The sequence below is a fragment of the Tursiops truncatus genome, chromosome 16, assembly GCF_011762595.2.
Source record: "Tursiops truncatus isolate mTurTru1 chromosome 16, mTurTru1.mat.Y, whole genome shotgun sequence".
NCBI classification, from domain to species: domain Eukaryota; kingdom Metazoa; phylum Chordata; class Mammalia; order Artiodactyla; family Delphinidae; genus Tursiops; species Tursiops truncatus.
In genome coordinates this window covers 19523022-19546351 of record NC_047049.1, presented here as the reverse complement: position 1 = coordinate 19546351, position 23330 = coordinate 19523022, and the positions used below count along the sequence as shown (strand labels likewise).

Genomic DNA, 23330 nt, shown 5'->3' with positions numbered 1-23330 from the left:
CATTTTTTCCTAGACTTTTGTATTGAAGCTTAGAGTTTATAGTTTTATTTTAAAGATATACTCAACAGAAGTCATTTCAGAAGAGAAAAAAAAGTATTCAGAAATTTAAGGACCATTTGGATCAATTTTAGGATTCTGGCAATAGACCACAGAGAGTTAAATTTTCACATTTATACCAGTTTGGTAGCCATACAAGATTTTTTTATTTTACTACTTTGATAATATTTACCATTTCTGTTTTGGTGCTGAATATTGTGATCCTATAATATATTTTCAGGTGCCCCAGTAAAGAAAGACAGTAATTAAGTTTGTAATAGCTGTGTATACTTCTAGGAAATAACAGTCCTTTGAGCCGTTCCATCTTTTTTGGTCAACTCTTCCACACCTAATTAAGATCTATAACCATGAATAATTCCTTGTTTGGTGAAGAATATTTGGTAGTCCGAGGCAAATGATTAAATCTCAGTTTTTTTAATCTGTACAGTGGAATTATTGCCAACATAATCTTTTTCCGAGGGTTGATTTGTTTCATTATAAATAGTTAAAGGCCCTCAACTCTTTCAAAATGATGCTAAATTAACTTTAGAGATAAAAATGTAAACTTGAACATAATTTACTGTTACCCGGGGCACAGTTAATGTCATTCTGATAACTTCTAATTAAGACATAGCAGTTATCTGCTAGGTTAACAGTTACAACTTCCAACATACTGATCATTGCCCATGTGGTGGTGTTTTCAGATGGACTTGAACCAGTTTAAGGGCCCTCACCCTAAATGTATTTAGTTCCTCTTTGAACTAGCATTTGTTGTTGTTGTTTTTAACCAAATATGCTGCTTTGAAGTCTCGGCATATCTTTGATTATTGTTTTAAATATCAAACAATGGGCCTGGTACTTGAAAGTACAGCCATCTTTTTGCTTATGTTCTAGAGAAAGCTGTTAAAACTACCAAGAATTTCAAGTTTGGAAAAACTTTTTATAAGTAATAACTTTTCATAGGATTGTTTTTACCATTCCCAGTCTAGAAGTAACACAAACAAGGTTGTTTTGGAAGGAGTTGTGATATAGTAAAATAATTCAGTTCAGCCGCTGCTGTGGAGTATTCTGCTGTTGTGGGGACTACAAACATAAGCAAAGAGGTCTTGAAAATTGAGCTAGAAGTAGATATGAGTCAAGAAAAATGAAGAAAAAAAAAAACCCTGACATTGGGTAGTACAGATGGTGCTTTCTAAGTGCCCAGATGGAGGAAAATCTAGTTATCCCACAAAGGACTAGGATCTTATTGCTATAATCTGCCATAAATATTAAAAAAAAAGAATCATTTCTTATTCCCTTCCATCTCTCTAGCACATGTTCATTCCCCCCATCTCTCTCTCTCTCTCTTTCTTTCACACACACACACACACACACACCTGCACACACACACACGTACACGCACATGCACACACACATTCTTCTTTTCCTTTCTATTTCCCATCTGACCATGACTTAGAGTTCCTAGGGTAGTGTTTTTCAAACTGTAGATTATAACAGCTTATTAATACATCATAAATCAATTTGACGAGCATTTTTTTAAAAAAGGAAGAGATTAAAATAGAAAATACCAGAATATACTACATAGTAAGGGAAAGTATCATGTCCTGAATTTGTTTCAGTTATACATCTCATGTATTTGTATGTGATTACAATATAAAATGTATTTCTTACTGTGGATTACCTTTTAAAAAGTTCAAAAGCCATCATTCTAAAGTGTTTTATCTAATTTTGTCTTGAACCTAATGTTCTTTAAACATGCATATTGTATAGTTACTGCATAAATATTTGGATAATGTTTTTAAAGCTAGAATTTTGTTTATGCTTGATATCTTGTTTCTAATCTGCATGGCCAGAGGAAAACCCATAGTATTAACAAGTTTTATAACATTATTTTTTTTAATCTGTCTTCTGCATCATTTTCAATTCAGAGAACATTTTTGAAAGACTAATTTTTTTCCCCTAATGTAGTTCATACTGGTTTGCACTGGTGTTTATATTGTTCTGAAGTAGTAGAAAGCATGACTGTGTATATGTGGTATTAAAAAATAAGGTTGGTTAATTTTAAACAGAAGGAGCCCTGGAACTGAGTTGTTCCAAATATCACCTGGAAGCAGGAATATTTATGCTTAGAATTAGTTGTTCACGGTTAAGAGGAACTAGAATCTACCACTTACTTCCCTTAAAACATCCTTCCTTAGCGGGCAGTAGTGAAGATGCCTGACTCCCTTCTAAGCCATGGTAATTCTGGTACTTTTTCTTCTGGGGCCTGAGTAAAACTTTTCAACCCCTCAGTGCCACCGAATAGCTGGAATTGGCATTTGAAAAGAAACTACTAGTTACCCCTGCCTGGGTCTGAGTTGTGATTAAGTCCATGAGCTTTAGAGATCAACAGACTAGATTTAAATCCCTGGTCCACCACTTGCTAGCTCTTGGACCTGAAACAAGTTACTTCTCAGTGACTTTATTTCCTCACCAGTAAAATGGAGATAATAACACCTACCTCATAGGATTATGTGGAGCAAATGAGCTAATGCATTTAAATTCCAGCCGCTAGCACATAGCAAGAGCTCAGCACTGACAGTTGTTTCTAAATGCTGTGATGACCCATCTCTAAAGTAAGGAATTTCTAGTTATTGTTGGAAAATCTCTAGCTGTTATGAATATCAAGCTATATCAAGGTTCCTTATCTGCCTCATTATGGGACTAGATCAGGGGATACCAATAGGACCATAGGATGTTAGAACTAGGAAAATCTAAAGGGTCATTTGAGATAGCCCTTTTATTTTACAGTTAATCTTGGGAACTTTATGATGTAATTGCTTACTTACTTCTTCGTATTCCTCACTAGACTGCAAACCTCAGGAAGAACTGTGTCTTATTTGCCATTTTTATCTCCACATAGTAGGACCTTGGCACGTAGTAGATGCTCAGCCACTTATTGATTGAATGTGCCATGGCTACTCTAAAGTCACACAGTACTTGGTGGACGTGCAGAGACTTGAGTCCTGGTCTCTTTGTCCTCAGTCCAGTACTCTGCACCATTCTGCTTTCTTCTTGACAGGATTACATACAAGGAAATTTTTAGAATATAATTAGAAGTTTTTTAGTCTGATAATCAGCTAAGGCTCCTAGAACATTTTAACTATTTTCAACTAAGTGAAAATTTCTGATAGAAAACAGTCATATTTAAATTGATCTGACCACAGCAAGATTTTTTAAAGTTCCTTTACAAAGCCAACAGTTGAGTTAATGTTTCCCCTTGCTGTGTGCCCTGGCTTATAAAGCCTAGTACTGAAATCTGAACAGTATCCGTTAAATGCTTTTTTACAGTATTTTATTTTGTCTCCTGGGGGCTTCATATTCTAATTGTCCTTAACTTGATTAAACTGCTATGTAAGCAGATGTTAAGTTCTAAAGTTGCTCTAGACTAATCATCATGAGAAGTATTTTGCAGTGACCAGGTGACGCTAATAGAATATGCATTTTTATTCAGATGCAATTTAGTTGTATTGACGGAACTGCTTTTAAAATACATTCTGGTACAAAAGATATCTAAAAATAACTACAATATAAGCTTTATTCTGCTCTATAGTTGATCACATTCTTATGGAATGGCCTTTTTTAAAATTAAACTTTTAAAGTTTGAGATTATTATAGATTTGCATGCAATTATAAGAATTAATACAGAGAGATCCTGTACCCTTCATCCACTTTCCCCCAATGGTAACATCTTGTAAAACCATAGTGTAATGTCACAGTCAGGATACTGACATTGTGGTAATCCACTGGTCTTATTCACATTTTCCCAGTTTTGCTTGTAAGTCACTTGTATGGATGTATGTTTGTGTGTTAGTTCTGTGCAATTTTATCACATGTGTATGTTCATGTATCCACTACCGTAGTCAAGACATAGAAGAATTCCATCACCACAAGGATAACCATACCTCCTTTTATAACCATACCTGCCTCCCTCCTTCCCTCCCTCCCTCCCTCCAGAGCATACTCCTTCCCAACCCCTGGCAACCACTAATCTATTCCCCACTTCTATAATTTTGTCACTTGAAGAATATTATATAAATGGAATCATGCTGTATATAATCTTTTGGTATTGGCTTTTTTACTCAGTGTAATTCACTGGAGATTTATTCAGGCTGTTGTGTATCAGTAATTCATTCCATTTTATTATATTTATAACGTTCCATAGGATGGGTATACCACAGTTTGTTTCATTGTTCACCTGTTGAAGGACATCTAGATTATTTCCAGTGTTTGACTGTTACAAATGTCCGTAGTAGCTTTATTTGTATACAGATTGTGTGAACATATGTTTTCTTTTTTCTGGATTAAATGACCAGGAGAGCAATTGTTGGGTCATTTCATAGTTGCATATTTCGTTTTATAAAATGCCAAACTGTTTACTGGAGTTGCTGTACCATTTTACATTCCCAGTAGCAAGGTATGAGGGATCCAGTTTCTCTGCATCCTCTCCAGCGTCTGAGATTATCATTATTTTTTGTTTGTTTTAGCCATCCTGGGACCTGTGTAGTGGTATCTCATGATTTTAATTTGTGTTTCCCTAGTGACTAATGATGTTAAACATCTTTTCATATGCTTTTCTACCATGTATCCTTTTCAGTGAAATGGCTGTTCATGTCTTTTGCCCATTTTCTAATTGAATTGTTTGGTTTTTTTTTTTTACTGTTGAGTTTTGAGAGTTTGTTATATATTATACATACTAGTCCTTTGTCAGATGTACGGTTTGCAAATATTTTCTCATGGTCTATGGCTTGTCTTTTCATCCTCTTAACAGGGTCTTTTGCAGATAAACATTTAAAATTTAGGGGAAGTTCAATTTATCAGTTTTCCTTTTATGGACCATGTTTTGGTGTCAAATCTATAAACACTGCCTGGGACTTAATCCTGAAGATTTTCTTTTTTTTTCTGGAAGCTTTATAGTTTCTATTTTGAGTTAATTTGATCTAGTTTGAGTTAATTTTTTATCATGGTAAAATACATATAACATAAAATTTACCATTTTGAAGTGTATGATTCAGTGGCCTTAAGTACATTCACAATGCTGTACAGCCATCACCACTATCTAGATCCAGAACTTTTTCATCATCTCAGACAGAAGCCCAGTACCCATTAAGCAGTCATTCCCCATTTCTGCCCCCCACACAACCCAGCCCCTGGCAACCATCAGTCTGCTTTCTGTACCATGGATTTGCCTGTTGTGGATATTTCATATAAATGAAATCGTATAATATGTGTGGCCCTTTGTGTCTGGCTTCTTTCACTTAGCTAATGTTTTTGAGGTTCATTCATGTTGTAGATGTATCCGTGCTTCATTTCTTTTATGGATATATATTCCATTATGTGGCAACACCATATTTATTGTTTATCCATTCATCAGTTGATGGACACTTGGGTTGTTTCCACCTTTTGGCTCTTGTGAATAGTGCAGCTATGAACATTTCACGTACAAGTTTTTGTTTGAATACCTGTCTTCAGTTCTTTTGGGTTAATATTTAGAAGTGAGTTAATTTTTTAATAAGGTATAAGACTTAGGTTGAGGTTCTCTTTCTCTTTTTGTTTTTTCTTTGCCTATGGATGTACACTTCCTTCACCATTTTTTTTGAGAAGGCTCTCTTGCAAGGGCCATTTTAAAGAATATTGTAAAGCTTTTGGAGAATCACTAGAATTTCTGTATGTATACAGTAATTTTGAAGAAAAGCAAAAGAATTTGAAATGGAGCATTGTAAAGATAGTTTGGTGGGTTTTACTGGGGTTTTCTTTATATTATATTTGTGAAAGTTTAAGCTTGGATGTTTCTATTACAGACAAAGCAATTGTATTTTCTATGTATTGAGGTGATGAGGGAAAGAGAAAACAAGTGAGCCACGAATAGTTTTATCCCATGGATGACAGGAAGCCATTTAAGGTTATAAGAAAGACAGACATAATCAGATCAAATTAAAAGATGGAATTTAAGAACGACAACTCTTGGTAGGATGGAATAAGGGCTCTGGTCAGGCAAGACTGACACAAATGTGTAGAAAGGTTTTCACACCCGGTTTAAGTGAACTCACATGCATTTTCTGTGGCATTTCTGACTGAGAAGCTTGAAAAACAACTTGAGAAAAATCAGCCTCAGACTAATAAAACTGGCACCGTTTTACATATACTGCTTATGACTTGTTAGTTTTTGTTGAATTTTTTTAAGCTCAAGGACCTAAAATCTTACTCCTGAAACTAGCTTGAGGAGAAAACTTCTATTTAAAGAAGTCTACTTAGCTGCTATCTTTAGGGGCCTATTAATATTGTTATTTTCCTTAGACTACTTTATTCCCCTGCTCCCAGAAAAGAATATTTTAACATTAGTGGGTGAAATAGGCTTGATTTCCTAGTCTTAGTAAAACCACTGAACTTTATTACAAAATACTATGAAAAAACTTCTGGGTCAACTTTTTAGTGAAGGAGAATAGAGTGTATGCATTAATAAGTAGTGATTACTAGAGTAATCATTAAGTGTAAAGTTTTCACTTTGACAACCCAATTTTTCACTTGATATTGTACAAAATTCTGAGAAATGGTAGGAAATTACTACTTGGCTTGCATTATCAGTCTGTTAGTAAGTTTGCATTGCCTTCTAAGCAAGTGTGAATTTCACCTGTTTCTTTAAAACTCATGTAACTTTTTATTATAACAATAATGTATTTAAATGCTTTAAGTTACCTGTAGGACTGATTTTTAACCAAATCTTTAAGCAATTGCTTCTGTAAGATGTGCTGTTTATCCCGTTGCTAACTTTATTCCCTGGCACATTGCCGTTTCCCTGGGCCTGTACCTTCCTTAGTGTAAGAAAATGTTATGTTCTCTAGGAAGCTTCCCCTTATGATGGGTAGAGTCCTTTTCACTGGGTTGTAGAAACCTCTGAACTACTCTAGGAGCTCCCAGAAGGATTTGATTCAACATTCCAGCCATACCTTTAGTACAAAGCCTGGCACATAGTAGATGCTCAATAAATATTTTGGAAGGAAGGAAGGAGGACCTCTGACATATATTTATATACAGCACGTTAGTTAACTGTGGCCCATTTCTCATTATTTCAGACTAATTTAGGATTTCTCTCTAAGCATAGAAACCACTTATTTTTATATTGTATAAGCAAATTTGTTAGGTTGAGTAAAAAGTCTTTTCCTTTTGGTATGCTAATCTTCCAGAATGGTATTTGGTGATATGTATCTTATGGGTAACTATATAATTGAGATATAATTGACATAACATTGTATATGTTTAAGGTATACAATGTGATGATTTGATACATGTATAGTGAAATACCATAATAAGGTTAGTTAACACAGCCTTACATCACATACTTATTTTGTTGTTGTTATGGTGAGAACATTAAAGTTCTACTTTCATAACAGCTTTCAAATATATAATACAGTATTGTTACTATAGTCATCCTGCTGTACCTTAGGTCCCTGGAACTTATAACTGAAAGTTTGTACCCTTTGACCTACATCTCCCCATTACCCCCACCCCTCAGCCCTTGGCAACCACCGTTCTACTCTGTTTCTATAAGTCTGATGTTTTAAATTCTACATATAAGTGATATCATATGGTATTTCTCTTTGTTTTATATGACTTACTTGACTTAGCATAATGCCATCAAGGTCCATCCATGTTGTTGCAAGTGGCAGAATTGCCTTCTTTTTTATGGCTGAGTAATATTTCATTGTGTGTGTGTATCACATTTTCTTTACCCATCTGTCTGTGGATGGACACTTAGGTTGTTTGCATGTCTTGGTTGTTGTAAATAATGCTTAAAGCTTCCCTTATTTTTTTTCTGAATTCTGTTTATTTCAGATAATCTTGTGGATCCTAAGTTTTTTCCAGGCTTGAAATAACACTTCGGTCTATAGTATTTGGTATGTAAAATTGCAAATAATCAGTTGTTTCTTATGATTGGCTTAAAAATCTGTGTAAAGCTCTTAGTGTTGAGTATCTAGGTATAGAAGAGCACCAAAATGGCAAACTAGTGTTCTTATTCTTTATTTCTATATCCTTCTTATAAATTCTCAATTCTTATTCCAAGTACATAAAACTTTGAAACTTCTTGTATTAAAAAGCCATGCTAAATAATGAGCTTTTTTTAAAAAAAAATTTATTGATGTATAGTTGATTTACAATGTTGTGTTAATTTCTATTGTACAGCAAAGTGATTCAGTTATACATATATATACATTCTTTCTCATATTCTTTTCCATTATGGTTTATCACAGGACATTGAATACAGTTCCCTGTGCTATACAGTAGGACCTTGTTGTTTATCCATTTTATATATAATAGTTTGCATCTGCTAATCCCAAACTCCTAATCCATCCCTCCCCCACCCCTCTCCCCCTTGGCAACCACAAGTCTGCTCAATAATGAGCTTTTGAAGTTTTAAAAAGGTCTGAGTGTTTTGAGTCATTTCTAATCCTATTTCCCCTTTTTGGTGTCATTTCCTCAATTTTGACAGATTCTATAAACTCTGAATTGTTTAATATTTAGGACAGAATGTCGACTAAAAGGCTCAAAATCTTGTAGCCCTCTTATGTTTTATGATATGTTTCATTGTAAGTGGACTAGGAGACAGAAATTGTGACTTTGAATGTTGCCTGTGACACAAGCAGTATGATTTTTGGCAGGATGCTTAACCCCCTGAACCTCCAGATTATTAACCTCTATCTCATTGTGTAGTTGCAAAGGTAAAATAAGGTAGAAAGGTGTAAGAGCATGGTATAAACCATATAAAGTGTTACGCGTATACAATACGTTCTTTTATTGTTAAAATGGGTGGTTAGATATATTTTCCTCTTTACCTTACTCATCTAAAAATGCATTCATCAAGAGTTCTTTAAACTCTAAGCTTTTACTTATCAATGTTTCTATTATCGGTTTCTTAAACCAGTGCTGGGACAACAAAATGAAACTACTACAACAGTTCCTTGCTTTTTGCTGTGTTTTAATAAAATTAGTTTATAAGCATCAGCAAATTCAGTTAGACATAAGCTTATTATCTAACTCTGTTCCTCCATTAGGCTAAACAGAGCTTTTTGCGGTTGAGGAATAGGTTAAAATCCAACTGAAAGCAATATTTGTGGAATTTCTTTTTTAAAAATGACTTATTCATAGCCAGTGACCTAGTGTGGTAAACTAAACAGAATTGATTTCTTTATTAATTGATGTCCCATTTATTGAGTACCCACGTAGTCTGTACTTGGCCAGAGCAGCATGACATTTACTAATATATGTGAGTTTGTTTGTTTGCTTTTTAAAAAACTTTCATTCTCCTTGAAATTTTTATCTGCTAGCAGTTCAAATGACCTATTATAAAAAGCTTCTAAGAAAACTACGTTCCAAAGATTGATTAGACCTTTAGACTGCTGATAACCCAGCTGGATATGAAAAAAAGCTTCTTACAGTTGGTGCTCTGTGCACCACATTTTTGGTTAATAGCAAGATGATGATAAATACCATAGGCTAGGGTTTCCTTGGTGGTGCAGTGGTTAAGAATCCACTTGCCAATGCAGGAGACACGGGTTCGAGCCCTGGTCCAGGAAGATCCCACATGCCGCTGAGCAACTAAGCCCGTGCACCACAACTACTGAGCCTGTGCTCTAGAGCCTTTGAGCCACAGCTACTGAAACCCCTGCGCCTAGAGCCCGTGCACCACAACGAAGAGTAGCCCCCGCTCGCCACAACTAGAGAAAGCCCACGCACAGCAACAAAGACCCAAGGCAGCCATAAATACATACATACATACATACATAAAATACCATAGGCTAGTGCCAGTCTAATAACAGTGTAGCAAAACCTAATTTTTGGAAGAATATAATATGTCCAGGATCATTCCATTAATAGTGGATGTTATACAAAAAGAAGAAAAAATGGCCATTTATCCTGTGGAGAACACATATAATGATCAGATATTCATTCTTTAGTTGAGTGTTTTCTCCCAATTTTTAAATTAATGAATTAAGATGTGGAAGACTCAGTTATAGAAAAGTTCGTTTTTCACATTTCCTTCACTGATTAGTTGCTTTCTAGTCATAAAATCAGAATTTCATTAAAGCCATATGATATAAAGTGTTTTTAACCATATTTCATGAATTTTTGGGGTAGTACACTAAAATAATTTAGGTAGCTTTTAGAATGTTCTGCATGAGATTGTTGTTGGCAAGTAAAAGAAAACAGTTTTAACATTGTTTTGCAAAAATTATTTAACAGAATAAGTTTACATTTCCAGGACCAGAATTAATGCAAGAATGTTTAATGTCTTGCAATGAGTTTGCTTGGGCTGAGTCAAGGCAGCTTTAGAAATGAATTCTTTCAGAGAAAACTATTATTAGAGACAAATATAGTAACCTCACTGGTTGTTATTGTGTTTAAAAGATGAGATCAGGTATCTCTGGTCTTTATCAGGGATTCAGATCCCTAAGAAAAAAGGTGGCCCTTGCCTTTTCCCTTCTGGATCTACCTAGAAACTATTCTGCTGAGAAGGAATCCAAGGCTGTGAAGAATCTTCAGAGTTTCAAGTCCACAGATATTTCTCTCCCCTTAGTTTTCTACATAAATAGAAAAAGAATACTTGGAATTTTTCACATTTAATTTCCCTTATTGTGAAGTGATTCTTCTTACTAGGCAAATAATCCGTTGAATAAATACCATTTTGTAGTTAGAATGTTTTTTTCTGTTACCCAGTCATTTATATTGAACAGGTTGCATTTGTTACCACCTGTAGAGAAAATTGTGTTAAGCAAAGCCGTCTTTACAATTCTTATTTAAAATTTGTTTCCTTTTATTCTTCCTTGTTGCACATTTTTTGCACTTTCTACATTCAGTTCAAAAGAACAACTATGTAAAGGGATACACTAATCAGTGGTGTCCTGTTCTCTTGATTTAGGCTTCTGCCAAATCACATCTAAAAGTTAGAGGAAGCATTCCTTCAGTGTGCAGTGACTGTTACTCTCTGCTAGGTCAGTGATACTCTAAGTGTGGTCCAGGATCCAGTGCCAGTCTGCAGACTGCAGTCCGTGACAAGTACAGAATATAATATTACGCATTTAGAAACTTCATGCAGTTTGACATTGCCGTGACATCTAAATGCATTATTTTGTATTTTACAAAAATACTGGTTTACGGCAAATTGGAGAAGGTCCTTCACCACAGACAATCTGAGAAGCACTGGGTTAGATGACTTCATCAACTTCTAGCACAAGCCATCACAGCCTGGGGCTGGGGATGGATGTTAAATAACTGTCCTGTTGATCTAGCTACAGTTGGTTGATTAGGTGCTCAGCTGTAGCAAAGCCCAAATGAATTTGTTTCCCTGGCATAAAGTCAAGGGTTATCCTAAGTGTCAGTAATAATTAAATGAATCAGCTGTTCCTGTGGTTTCTGAACGGCTTTTTATTTTTTCTTACTTGGATTTGAAGCACTATCTGCTAAAGTTATATAGTCTGGCAACCTTAATAATTCCTACATTTTCCCTGGAACTTGAAAAGCTTACAACTGTGTTTCTCTCATGTGTTAATAAACTAAAACTACATTCACTGTAAAATACTGATCATTAAATATGGCCAGAGTTTGGTCTAACGTAAAAGCATGAGTAAGAGAGGAAAGAGAATCTCCACTAACAGTAATCACTAATTGTGAAAATTTGCTGTCTTAGGTGTGGCATTTTACTTTCAGATATTTTGATCGTTGCTTCTTTAAAAAATTCATATAGCAGTTGACGACATTATTATAATTGAACCACAAGTTGCCACTAGCTCTGAAAATATCAATTTCCAATTTAGCATTGTAATCTAAGATATTTTTATCTTAATAAAAAATTGTTCTAATATTTTTTGAAAAGCTACTTTTTAAAGAAAGTTGCCACTGTTACTCTGAGGGCAAAAAAAAAAGTGCTGCATGACCTGTGTAAAATTTGAATTTAATAATGAATTTATTATGAATGTCCTACTTTGTGTTTATTAATGCAGATAGCAAGGAGAATTGGCAGACTTGAAGCATGAGTTCCGATGCTAGCCAAGGCGTGGTCACTACTTCTCCTCCTCCCAGCGTGCCTCACAAAGAGAGGTATTTTGACCGCATCAATGAAAATGACCCAGAATACATAAGGGAGAGGAACATGTCTCCTGATCTACGGCAAGACTTCAATATGATGGAGCAGAGGAAACGAGTTACTCAGATCTTGCAAAGTCCGGTGAGTCAAAATAATTTGAAGGCTATAATTTTTCTTCCTCTTTGGAAACCTTGATACAGTGATACTCTCAGGTTAGAAGAGGGGTGGAGGAAGAGTGACTAGTTGTCCCCAGTCTTTCAGAGGCAAAATAAGCACCTAATTTATAAATTTAATTTGCAAGGCTTTAATAATAAACTGGTATCGTCTTGGTAGGATAAACTTTCTTGAGTGATTTCTGAGTGTAATGTTTCATTAAAGGAGGACAAAAGATGGTACTGAACTCAAGGATTCCCATTACAGACTGAATATCTGTGAAGAAAATAAAGGTATGAGTGGAGTGTTAGGAACCAAGAAATAGATACACCCCATGAACATACTTTCTTCTTCCTTTGGGTATCTTGACACTCAGAGCAGCATAGGAAGACTTAAGGTTCGTGAGGATGTCTGTGATTTGGCAGCCTAATGTTACATACACCTAATGTAGGCACACATATATGCATATGCACCAAACTAACTAGATTAAACATGGATTCTAACCTTAACTCAAGCTGAAAATTCTGTCTGCACAGTAATATCCAGACTTTGTAAATCATATTCAAGTGATTTGTTAAGTTTCTTACAAACCTTTAGTGGAATTGTAAAGGTCACATATAAGTTTTAGAAAATGAGTGAACAGCTTGATTTAACATGCAAAATGAATTCATAGCTTTATGTATAATGAAGATCATGGGCCCCTTAAGACAGAGTTCAGCATACATAGACACACGATGCCCAGGTTGGGGTTCTATTAGATTTCCAACTTAGGTACTAAAATAAACACCAAGACATAGAACTGCCTGAGGTGGCCCTGGTGAATCATTTTTGTTGTGCCCTTGTGGATTTAATCACAGAGGCTGAGTCCAAAGCCAAAGGGGAATTCCACTCCTGAGTGATTCTTATATATCAGTGGCCTAGATAAAAGCAAGTACAAGTTATAAAAGCAAGGCAAGCTTTGAGGAATTTAAGTATAGCTTAAATGTAAAGCTATCCTTTAAATAAACCCTTAAAGAAACCTTTTCCCAATGAAAAGGAGACTAACCAGAAAAGTCATTATGAGGGACTAAATGTTCAGTGCCTTCTTTTATGCAGACTAGTTTCTATGTTTATAAATACTTGAAGAGCATGCTAATTATATAGATATATTTCCTTCTATAAAGAAAACTCCACTTTGAAGAACAAACTCATTAGCCAAAGGATTATGGTAATATATAGAATAAAGTAACTGAAAGAATGAGATGAAGTTCAGATTTTGTTCAAGATTATTAAATATTGAGATTTCTTTGGGAAGTGCTCCAAAGAGGATCATTCAATTCTAACTAAAGTTTAAAAGGAAAAAGTACCGGGGCTTCCCTGGTGGCGCAGTGGTTGAGAGTCCACCTGCCGATGCAGGGGACACGGGTTCGTGCCCTGGTCTGGGAAGATCCCACATGCCGCAGAGTGGCTGGGCCCGTGAGCCATGGCCGCTGAGCCTGCGCATCCGGAGCCTGTGCTCTGCAACGGGAGATGCCACAACAGTGAGAGGCCAGCGTACTGCCAAAAAAAAAAGAAAAAGAAAAAGTACCAAACTACATTTCTATGCCAGGGTTTTTTTAAAATAATTTCTCCACTAAACTAATGACAGTATAACAGTGAGGAGATTACCTAATGTTTTTACTTGTGTATTGCTACTTGTAGATTGGCTTAAAAGCATCAATTTTACTTATGCCCAGGGGAATTTAATGAAAGAATAGGAAAGGGCAGGTATATAGATTGTCATTTCCATGTTCATATAGCAAGAGTGATAATTTTTAGCCCAGAGAGAAACAAAGAAAATTTAAAAGAATTGTGGATTGATCATTTTTTCCCTAGATCTTTGCTAGTGAATTTAAAATCTTGTTTGTGAAAGACTTGGAAAAGTGTATACATTTTGTCTTTCTGCCATGTTTTAGGACAATGGCTTTCAAATTTCTTTTAATACAACGAACTTTTCACCACAGGACATGATACATGGTGGCCTGTATTGCTAAATAACAAAACCTAGCAGCTTAAAACAACAAGCTTTTATTAGCTTGTCATTTCTGTGGGTCAGGAATTCAGGAGCAGCTTAGCTGAGTGGATCTGGCTTAAGGTCTCTCATAAAGTTGCAGTCAAGACATCAGTCAAGGATGCTGCATCTGAAGGCTTGACTGGAGTGGAAGTTTCTGATCTTAAGATGGGTCACTCACATGACTGTCAGCAAAAGGCTACAGTTCCTTGCCACATGGACCTTAACCTGAGGCTGTTTGAGTGTTCTCCCCCAGAGGAAGTATCTGAGAGCAAAGAGGAGCCTGCAGTTCCTTTTATGACCTAATCTCAGAAATTAAACACCATCACTTCCACCATTTATTAGTTAGAAGTGAGTCACTAAGTTCAGCCCATACTCAAGGGGAGAGGAATTAAGCTCCACCTTTTGAGGGGAGGATTGTCCACTCTCTGATGACAATTTATTTTAAAAGTATCACAATCTGCCACAATTTATTTACCTTCCTTCCACATGCAAAATACACTCACCATCTCCTCCTTCCACATGCAAAATACACTCACCATCTCCTCCTTCCACATGCAAAATACACTCACCATCTCCTAACACCCCTGCAAAAGTTTCATCCTATTACAACATTAGCCTGAATCCAGAATATCATCATCTAAATATGGTCCGGGTATAGATGATACTCCTCAAGTGTAATTTCTTAAGTACAGTTCCTCTCAATCTATAGACCGGAGAACTAAAGAGACAAGTTATCTGCCCCACACACACCCAGTGGTGGGACAGGCAAAGATAACTGCTATAGACATTCCTGTTCAAAAAGGGAGAAAATTGGGAGTACAAAGTAGTCACTGGTCCATAGCAATTCTGAAATTCACCTGGGCAAATGTTTGGCAGTTTCCTTGATGAAGATTCAGTCCTTCTACTTAGTAGGAATGAGTCTCCCTAGTTCTTGGCTCTGCCCTCTGAGCTTTTGGTTCCACTTGTAGAGGTCTTAGAGTTCAAAGACCTCTTTCCTTTTTGTACTCTCTTTGTTTCTTTAAGTCCAAGCTTGTAATGTTTCTGTGAATATAATTTTCTTAAAACCTTTGTGTGTCTCCTGTGAATTTTGGGGTTCACTCTGTTGGACAAAACCCATAACCAATAAAGATCAAAATCAAAGGTATTACTAATTCATGTTTGTAAGAAACAAATTTGTAATCCTTCTGTTTTAATTGCTGAGTTCATTTGGGAAGAAAGGAAATCAGGAGAAAAACTAATAAAAGCAAAGTATAATGCTTTTTTTTAAAGCACTTACTATGTACCAGGCACCTATTATGTACCAAATCTTATTTAATCCTCAAAACAACTCAATCAAAGAAGTATTACTATCCCTAGTTTACAGTGGCATAAACTGAAACTTAGAGGCATTAAATAACTTGCAGAAGTTTTTACAAGCTTAGTTAAATGGTGGGGTCTGGATGTAAACTCCAAAGCTCACACCCTTACGCACTAGGCTGTACCACTTAAAGCATTCAATAACTATGAAAAAATTCCACTCATATATTATTGTTTCATTCTTCTTGAAATTCTCTTGCTCAAGTTAATTCAACCCAACTCAAGGAGAGTTTCGAATCATAAGACATTTTGGTGTCTGTAAATTTGGATAACAAACTTGACACCTTATTGCCTTGAGCTGAGAAAATAAGAGCAATTTGTCTCATCCTAACTCCAAGTTATTACTTCTTTCTAGAAATTTCACATACTTTTGTCATTTTTTTTTTAATTTAAGAAAGTATTTGTCTTAGAAATTAAGAGCTGGCGAGTAAACTTGTTTAGCTAGAGATTTTGTTAATGCACTCAGGAGAATCCATAAGTTTTCTTTGACCAATATATTTCTCATATATATGTCTCTGATGACATATATATGATTGCCCTTGTCTCGGAATGAAGTGTCCAGGGCAAACTGTTAGAATTAAATGATGGACCTCATCAAAGTTAAAGAATCATGTAAGTTGAAAACTAATAGCGCATTGTGCATAGTAGATATTTAGTAAATTCTGAATACATGGATGGATGGATATATGAATAGCTGAGTGGGCTTTGAGTCATTAAACACTTGAATGTTGTCCAACAAGCTCCTACTGAACTTGACTGCTTAAATGACAATCAGTTGGTGGGTTTCAGAAAAAGAATGAACGTTCTTAAGCCATATCACTATAAGAAGCAATTTAGACTTGTTAACAGAAGTGTGCAATGTTACTCTGAAAGGTAGGACAACAGGAGTGTAGGTGGTGATTGCTCAGGCACATGACACACTAACATTTCTTAATAAAAGGGCAGTGTGTCATGCTTCAAACTTATTTTAAAGATAGGAGAAACTTCAAAGCCATGTACATGTTAGAATCTCACTGTAATCAAGGCCTAAAATGTTAACAGATCACCTCAGTTAGAATAGTTGGTCAAAATTACCATGATTTATCTGGTCACTTCAGAAGTTTCAGATACAAGTATTCTTCACTAACTTTGTTTGCATTTTTATTTTATACCAGCTTTAAGAAAAGATATTATTCTAACCGTTAGCTTTATATTAATTAAGACACATAGATACAGGAGAAAGATCATCCAGAAGAAGATTTGGTTGATTTGTGTTTTCTCCTTTCAACAGGACCAGTGGTAATCTATTTCCAAATGAATACATTTCTTAATGGAAAAATTCTAAGTAAGTTTGTTATGCTCCTAATCCCACTTTAGGAGAGATCTAATAGCATAATTGCAGGGTGCCTTGGGAGCAGCAAGTCTGTAATCTGTTTTTCTTTTTGCTCCAGTTTTTCTTTCTAGTAATTATTATGAGGTAGAACATCCAGATGTGGATATTTAAAATCCAGTTCTGATACTTATCAGTATTCTGTTAACTGATTTTCATTAAGTTAGACATTACTTATAGGTCAGTCTATGTAATTTTTTTTAGCCTTAACCAAAATAATCATATCAAGTCAGTTTCTTTTATCAAATTGGTTCTCTTTTCTGTGGTTTAAAAATAAAAGATCTTTCATCTATTACCACTTTCTCCTGAAAGTTCTGATCTTAGATGCAGAAGCCTTAAGATCTGATGTTTCAAATTACTCCTACTTTTGGTGTATAGTATACGTGAATATGTATATACTTAAAGTATATACTTTAAGAGTATACTTAAAGTATACTCTGACCTTACATGGATCTCAAATCTCTGAATCTTTTGTGTTTTTACAAGTTTATTTTTATCCATACCTTTATGAATTCAAAGTTTACAGGATCACTCCTTCAACATTGACAGGAGAAGTATCAAATGAAACGGAGATTCAGAGAAGGCTTTAAAGGCAGGCACCCTCTCTCTAAGTTAAACATTTTGTTTTTCACCTAGTGATATATATTTTTTTTAACCACACTTTTTTGGACATGTGTTTGATGAGAGAGCTGTCCAAACTATAATGTTCTGAGGACAAACCAAGTTTTCAAGTAGGATTTTGTTTGAGTTGAAGAATTAAATGACTTTTCAAAAATGTATAAACTTCTGTGAAGATTCATTTCTTACTTTAAAAAACTGAATTTCTCCCATTAGATGATGGACAAGCCTTATTACACAGGAGGAATTTCTCATTCAAGTGACAGACTGATAAGACTGTATACTAGAACTTCAGATTCCAGTGCTAAGAACCTATGAAATGGATCTTTGCTATCATTAACTCAAGAGGAGATCAGATTCTTTGCATTCTTTCCTTATATCTAGGAAAATATAGAAAAGAAGCTCTAACTTACGATTATAATAATTGAGCACTGAATAATTGTGTCCAGGAGACTCTAGAAGTGTGAAAGACACAGTCCCAGCCATCAGATATTACTGTATAGTAGAGTATGAAAAATAAATCACAATCATGGTAGCTACCCTAAATGTAGTATAGGCAAATGTTAAAATAATTCAAAGTGGGGTGAGAAGAGAAGAAATATGGAGATCCCTCCTAACTGTGGTGATTAAAGGAGAGACTTCAAGGAGAAGGTGACATTTTAAGATGAGTGTTGAGTAAAGGGTAAGAATTCATCTGGTAGAGGAACAGTAGAAGCCAGCATTTCCGTTTGACGAAATACAGTGAGCAAGGATAGAAAAGTACAAGTTGTGATCAGAGAATGCTCAGCAAACCTCATAGGCTACCAGAACATGAGGTAGTAATGGGAGATAGAGCCAAAAATTGACCTAACAGATTGTAGAGATCCTGGAGTACCAGACTATTGTGACCTAAGTTAGAGGTCAGCCCATTTTCTCATCATTTCCAGTTTTAATCTGTTTATATAAATGTTTTATACATGCATGTATGCATATAGTGTTTGTTTTGGATCTTGGCTCAGCACCACTTAATAGCTATGTGACATTAGGAAACTCACTTAACTTGAGCTTCACTTTTCCTTGTTGGTAAAAATGGACCTCACATGGTGGTTGTGACAGTTTAATGAAATAACATAAAAGCATGTAGTGCAGTGCCTAGCACATAGTAGACAGCTGTTTCTGTGGAAATATATACATAGGGTTAAATACAATATCGCTAACTTAAAGCATTTTTATGCTTTTGTGACAACACTTTGAAGATTATAATCATAATTCATTGGACTGTATTTTGGTTTTTGAAGGCCTTAAGGAATCTATCACCCCGATGGCACTCTGCCTTATTCATGTTCATGTATTCATGTATTCAGGGACTGCCTTCTCTTCTCTGTTCTTCTCTATCTGAGAAGGAAGACGGTTTATGCTGTAAAACCACATATGTGTATGTGTTGTTTGATATTTTAACCTGACTCTTCTCTAGTAGACACCCTAGGGAATTGTTGGTTTAATCTGACTTCAGAAGCCCCAGCATGTGATCTTGCTGCCCTGCTTATAACTGAGTTTCTCATTCTGCTTTGGTGGGAGAACTCCTAGCTATAAGAGGGCAAGTTTTGGTACTCCAAGATCTGCTGTGTAATTTTTTTTGCTTTATCTATCATTATAACCTAAAGCTCTAATCTAGCCTAAGAGGTTTACTCATATTTCTGATCACAGCACACCTGCTGCCTTATTAGTTGTACAGGCGTACCTAAGGGATATTTCAGGTTCAGTTGCAGACCACTGTAATAAGACAAACGTTGCAATAAAGTGAGTCACACAAATTTTTTGGTTTCCCAGTGCATGTTAAAGTTATATTTACACTATACTGTAGTCTATTAAGTGTGCAGTAGCATTGTGTCTAGAAAAACAATGTACATACCTTAATTTTAAAATAATGCTGTTGGAAAAATGGCACTGATAGACTTGCTCAGCAGAGTTGCCACAAACCTTCAATTTGTAAAAAACACAATATCTGCAAAGTGCAGTAAAACAAGGTATGCCTGTGTTTGGTTTCAGTGATATAACCCATCTCTGAGAAAATTAGGCAAATATCTGTGCCCAACTGAGAGTTTGAGATTTGAATCTTTATTCCATTTACTTGTTAGCTGTGTAACCGTGAGCAAGTCATTGCCTATTTCAGGACTTGGTTGTGAGATTCAAATGAATCAACTGTAAAGAATTATTTTATTAACATTGAATTTTAGTAGGAATATGATTAACTATCCACCATAAAGACAAACAAAATTTTTATTATTTTAACGAAAGCTTAAGTTTACTGATAAATTTTAAAAACCAGCTGGAACAATTTTATATCATTAGTAAATTTTATACTGACTGTTTTATGGCTTAGGTAATTATCTGAACAATATTTCAGAAATATTTGGAACATAATAACTGAGTTATAAAATGTTCATGACAAAAAATATTAAATCTTTCGGAATAGAAGAATTCATATCTGTTGAAGCACTGTCAACTATATAAAAAGGCTGGGGACATTTCATTTACTTTGAAAATTATTTTCTTCTTCTATACTGCATAGAAGCAATTCACTAGCCTTAAAGGGGAAATTCATATTTTTTTCTTAATTAATTACAGAAGGGCTTTCCTTCACATTCCTCTGTGACACCATGGATCATCTCAAAGCTTTAGGATGGTACTCATCATACTATGGGATAAATGGAAGTAAAAAAAGTATTTTCACTGATAAAAAAAGCATTTGACCTGAGTCCTTGCTTCTGACATTTACCAGCTCTGTGACCTCTGTGAACGAATTTTTCAACCTTTCTTATTTAGCTTTGTCAATCCACCCAGCAAAAATTTCTCATCAGGGTCATAAATAGTTGTGATTCTCTTGAGCAACTAGTTGGGGTTTTTTTAAATTTCTTAAAACCTTTGTAAACCAGCATATTGAGCGATTGTGTTGATTCATGTTGGCTGCTGGAGACTTTAGATAAAAGTTGGCCCATCTCTAGCAAATGATACAATTTTATAGTATGCTCTTTGTATCTTAACCTCATTCCTGGCTCTATCTTACCTTCATATGCCTATTTTCTCGTTAGCTTGATTTTTCTTACCTATATTTAATTTATTTTCGTGTCATGTTAATCTATGGAATCTGCCTTAAATTCTTCCTGGAATAACATAAGGTGCATTCAATAAAATAAATTATGCCTACTTCTCAGAGATATTGTGATACATACAGTAGGTGTAAATTTTTTTTTTACACTAAATCAAAGAATATTGGTTATAGCTGCTTTGAACTGTGGAAGGTTTAGAGTTTGGTTTTGAAGGGAAGATAAAGTTTCAGAAGAGAATTTTGGCCCATTGTCAGGTATCTAGAAGTTTTCTGTAGTTTATATAAAGATAAATGAGTATATCTGGAAGATTCTTTTCCTTTCAGCCTTAAATATGGTAAAACACTCATGTTACTCATCAGTATGAATGCGTCCATCCATCTTATATGCAGCTCACAACCATTTTATGTTCACACGGTCTTAGAAATGTACTAATGGAGTTTTCTGATAAATGTAATGTGTCTTTGTAGAGAATATTTTATACGATAGTTTCTCCGGTTTAAATCATGTATTTAAATGAACTAGATAAAAGTCAATGGAATTAGATGTTTAGAATTTTTTTATAATTATGCTAAGGAATTATATTTAATAAGTCTTGAATTTGTAAAAGAAAAACCATGTTTAACTGGTATAAACTTCTCTATGAACTCAGAATTCAAATAAAGTCACAGCTAGTATTTTTAAAATTAATCATTCAAACATCCATTTGCTGTATGAGCAGAAAGTTTTCTAAAAGCAACACAAGCATGAGTCAGTACTGGTTCTAATATGTACTACCACCTCATAGCCTCACAACCACATTTCCACTTTCACCATGGGCTTCTCTGCCATTATTTAAACTTTTTTAAAAAGTTCTTCCTTCTGAAAACCTCAGAGGTGTTCAGCCATCCTCTAAGCAAAGCTACATCTAAGCAACTGCTCCAGGAGATCTTATTCCCAGCCTTCTGAGGAGGGCTATTCTCAGCGACTTGAAGGAGAGTCACTCTTCTAAGGAGGATTTCCCAATTATCTCCATGGTGTTTATATCTACCCCTCTTGGAGGTAATGGTTCCAAAGCAGTTTTCTGCCTTCTCCCTCTTAGGTGAGGCGGGAACAAACTGAATTTAATTTCCAGCAGTGCATTCTGCTATACATGTAACCAATCTCAAACAGCAGAGCGAGGTCTAGATGGTTTATATTGCAAGAGCCTTCATGTTTAAGATGAATGAATATAAACATGAGCAAGAGAATAAATGATGAATTTAATAAAATAAGTGTTGGTTGAGTGTGATAGAAATACAAAACCAGCTATTTCAACTAATGTGAAGGATTGGGAGATGTTTCAAATGATGAATCATATTAGCAACTCAAGGGTTACTGGAATAGAAAATTTTCTCTTAATGTTCAGTATTTTTATTTATATAAATACTGCTTCTGCCACACATTACCCCCCCACACCCCGCAAAAAAAAAAAAAGAAAAGAAAAGAAAGAAAAGCAGCACTCCAGAACAGGAACATACAGTACCCGAAGCTGGGGGGAAAAGTTCTTTCTTTAGCACAGTGTTGCATAAGGGAAGTAATCAACTCTCAGCTTTTATAAGTTTGCTTACAGAGTTTATAGAGCTACGGAATTGCCATGGAAATCGTAAAATGGAAGCCATGATTTACTATGTCTTAGTGAAAACTTTTGCTGGGAGTTGCTATAGTCAGAGTCATGCCTCATTCAGATAAGAACTCTATCCTAACCTAGATAATGAGCTGCTAGGCAAGGAATGGGTCTCTTTTTACATCAGTCTGTACTTGGTGCTCTAGTTGCATATTATTAACAAAGTTGCTTTTACCTATACCTGTCTATTATAGATGTTGTAGTATAGCTCATTTGCTTTGAGATTAAGAATGCCTAATGATTTTCCCTCCCCTGAAAGCAAGCTTCTTGCTTCTTCTTCCAGTGTTTTAATTTTATTATTTTGTGTTTTATATTTGTTTTAAAATAATGTACATGAAAGCTATTCAAGAGAGGGATGGGGGAAGAAGACTGATTACATCAGAGCAAGTTATGTTTGGGTTGTTCTGCTCCAAGCGAGGTGCATGTGCTCAGTGATTATTTTTGTGTATTACAGGCCTTTCGGGAAGACCTGGAATGCCTTATTCAAGAACAGATGAAGAAAGGCCACAATCCAACTGGATTACTAGCATTACAACAGATTGCAGATTACATCATGGCCAATTCTTTCTCGGGCTTTACTTCACCTCCCCTCAGTACGTCAAGTTTCGTAAAGTTTAAAAGACAGTAATTTCATCTCTAATTTGTACACTGCACATTTCTAGCAGCATATTCTGATCTGGTTCAGTCCTTAAGTTCATAACATCTAATAGTTAGAGTAACATAGTGTTAGGATCTCTTACTTTTTCATACCAACCAGACATTTATTACACTTTGTGAGGATTACAAAATAGTTATAAATGTGGTCCCTGCCCCAGATAAATGCATATTTGAATTGAGGAGACATACAGTGAATGCACAAAAGATTAAAACTGCAAGGTAGGGCTTCCCTGGTGGCGCAGTGGTTGAGTCCACCTGCC

At 35.3% G+C, this 23330-nt stretch overlaps 1 protein-coding gene across 9 annotated transcripts in view; it reads left to right on the top strand.

Annotated features, from left to right (window-relative positions):
- The window catches only part of ADD3 (adducin 3), a 124240-nt gene that overhangs the window by 84601 nt on the left and 16309 nt on the right, over positions 1 to 23330 (top strand). For 8 of the 9 annotated variants that reach the window (XM_019939968.3, XM_073793979.1, XM_073793978.1 and 5 more), the window contains exons 2-3: positions 12072 to 12295; positions 22868 to 23006. In XM_019939968.3, coding sequence (XP_019795527.1) covers positions 12101 to 12295; positions 22868 to 23006 — 334 coding nt within the window. In that variant the 5' untranslated portion in view covers positions 12072 to 12100. Of the gene's footprint in view, positions 1 to 7908; positions 7971 to 12071; positions 12296 to 22867; positions 23007 to 23330 lie in introns of all 9 variants that reach the window. The other variant, XM_033841640.2, reaches the window with a different exon arrangement.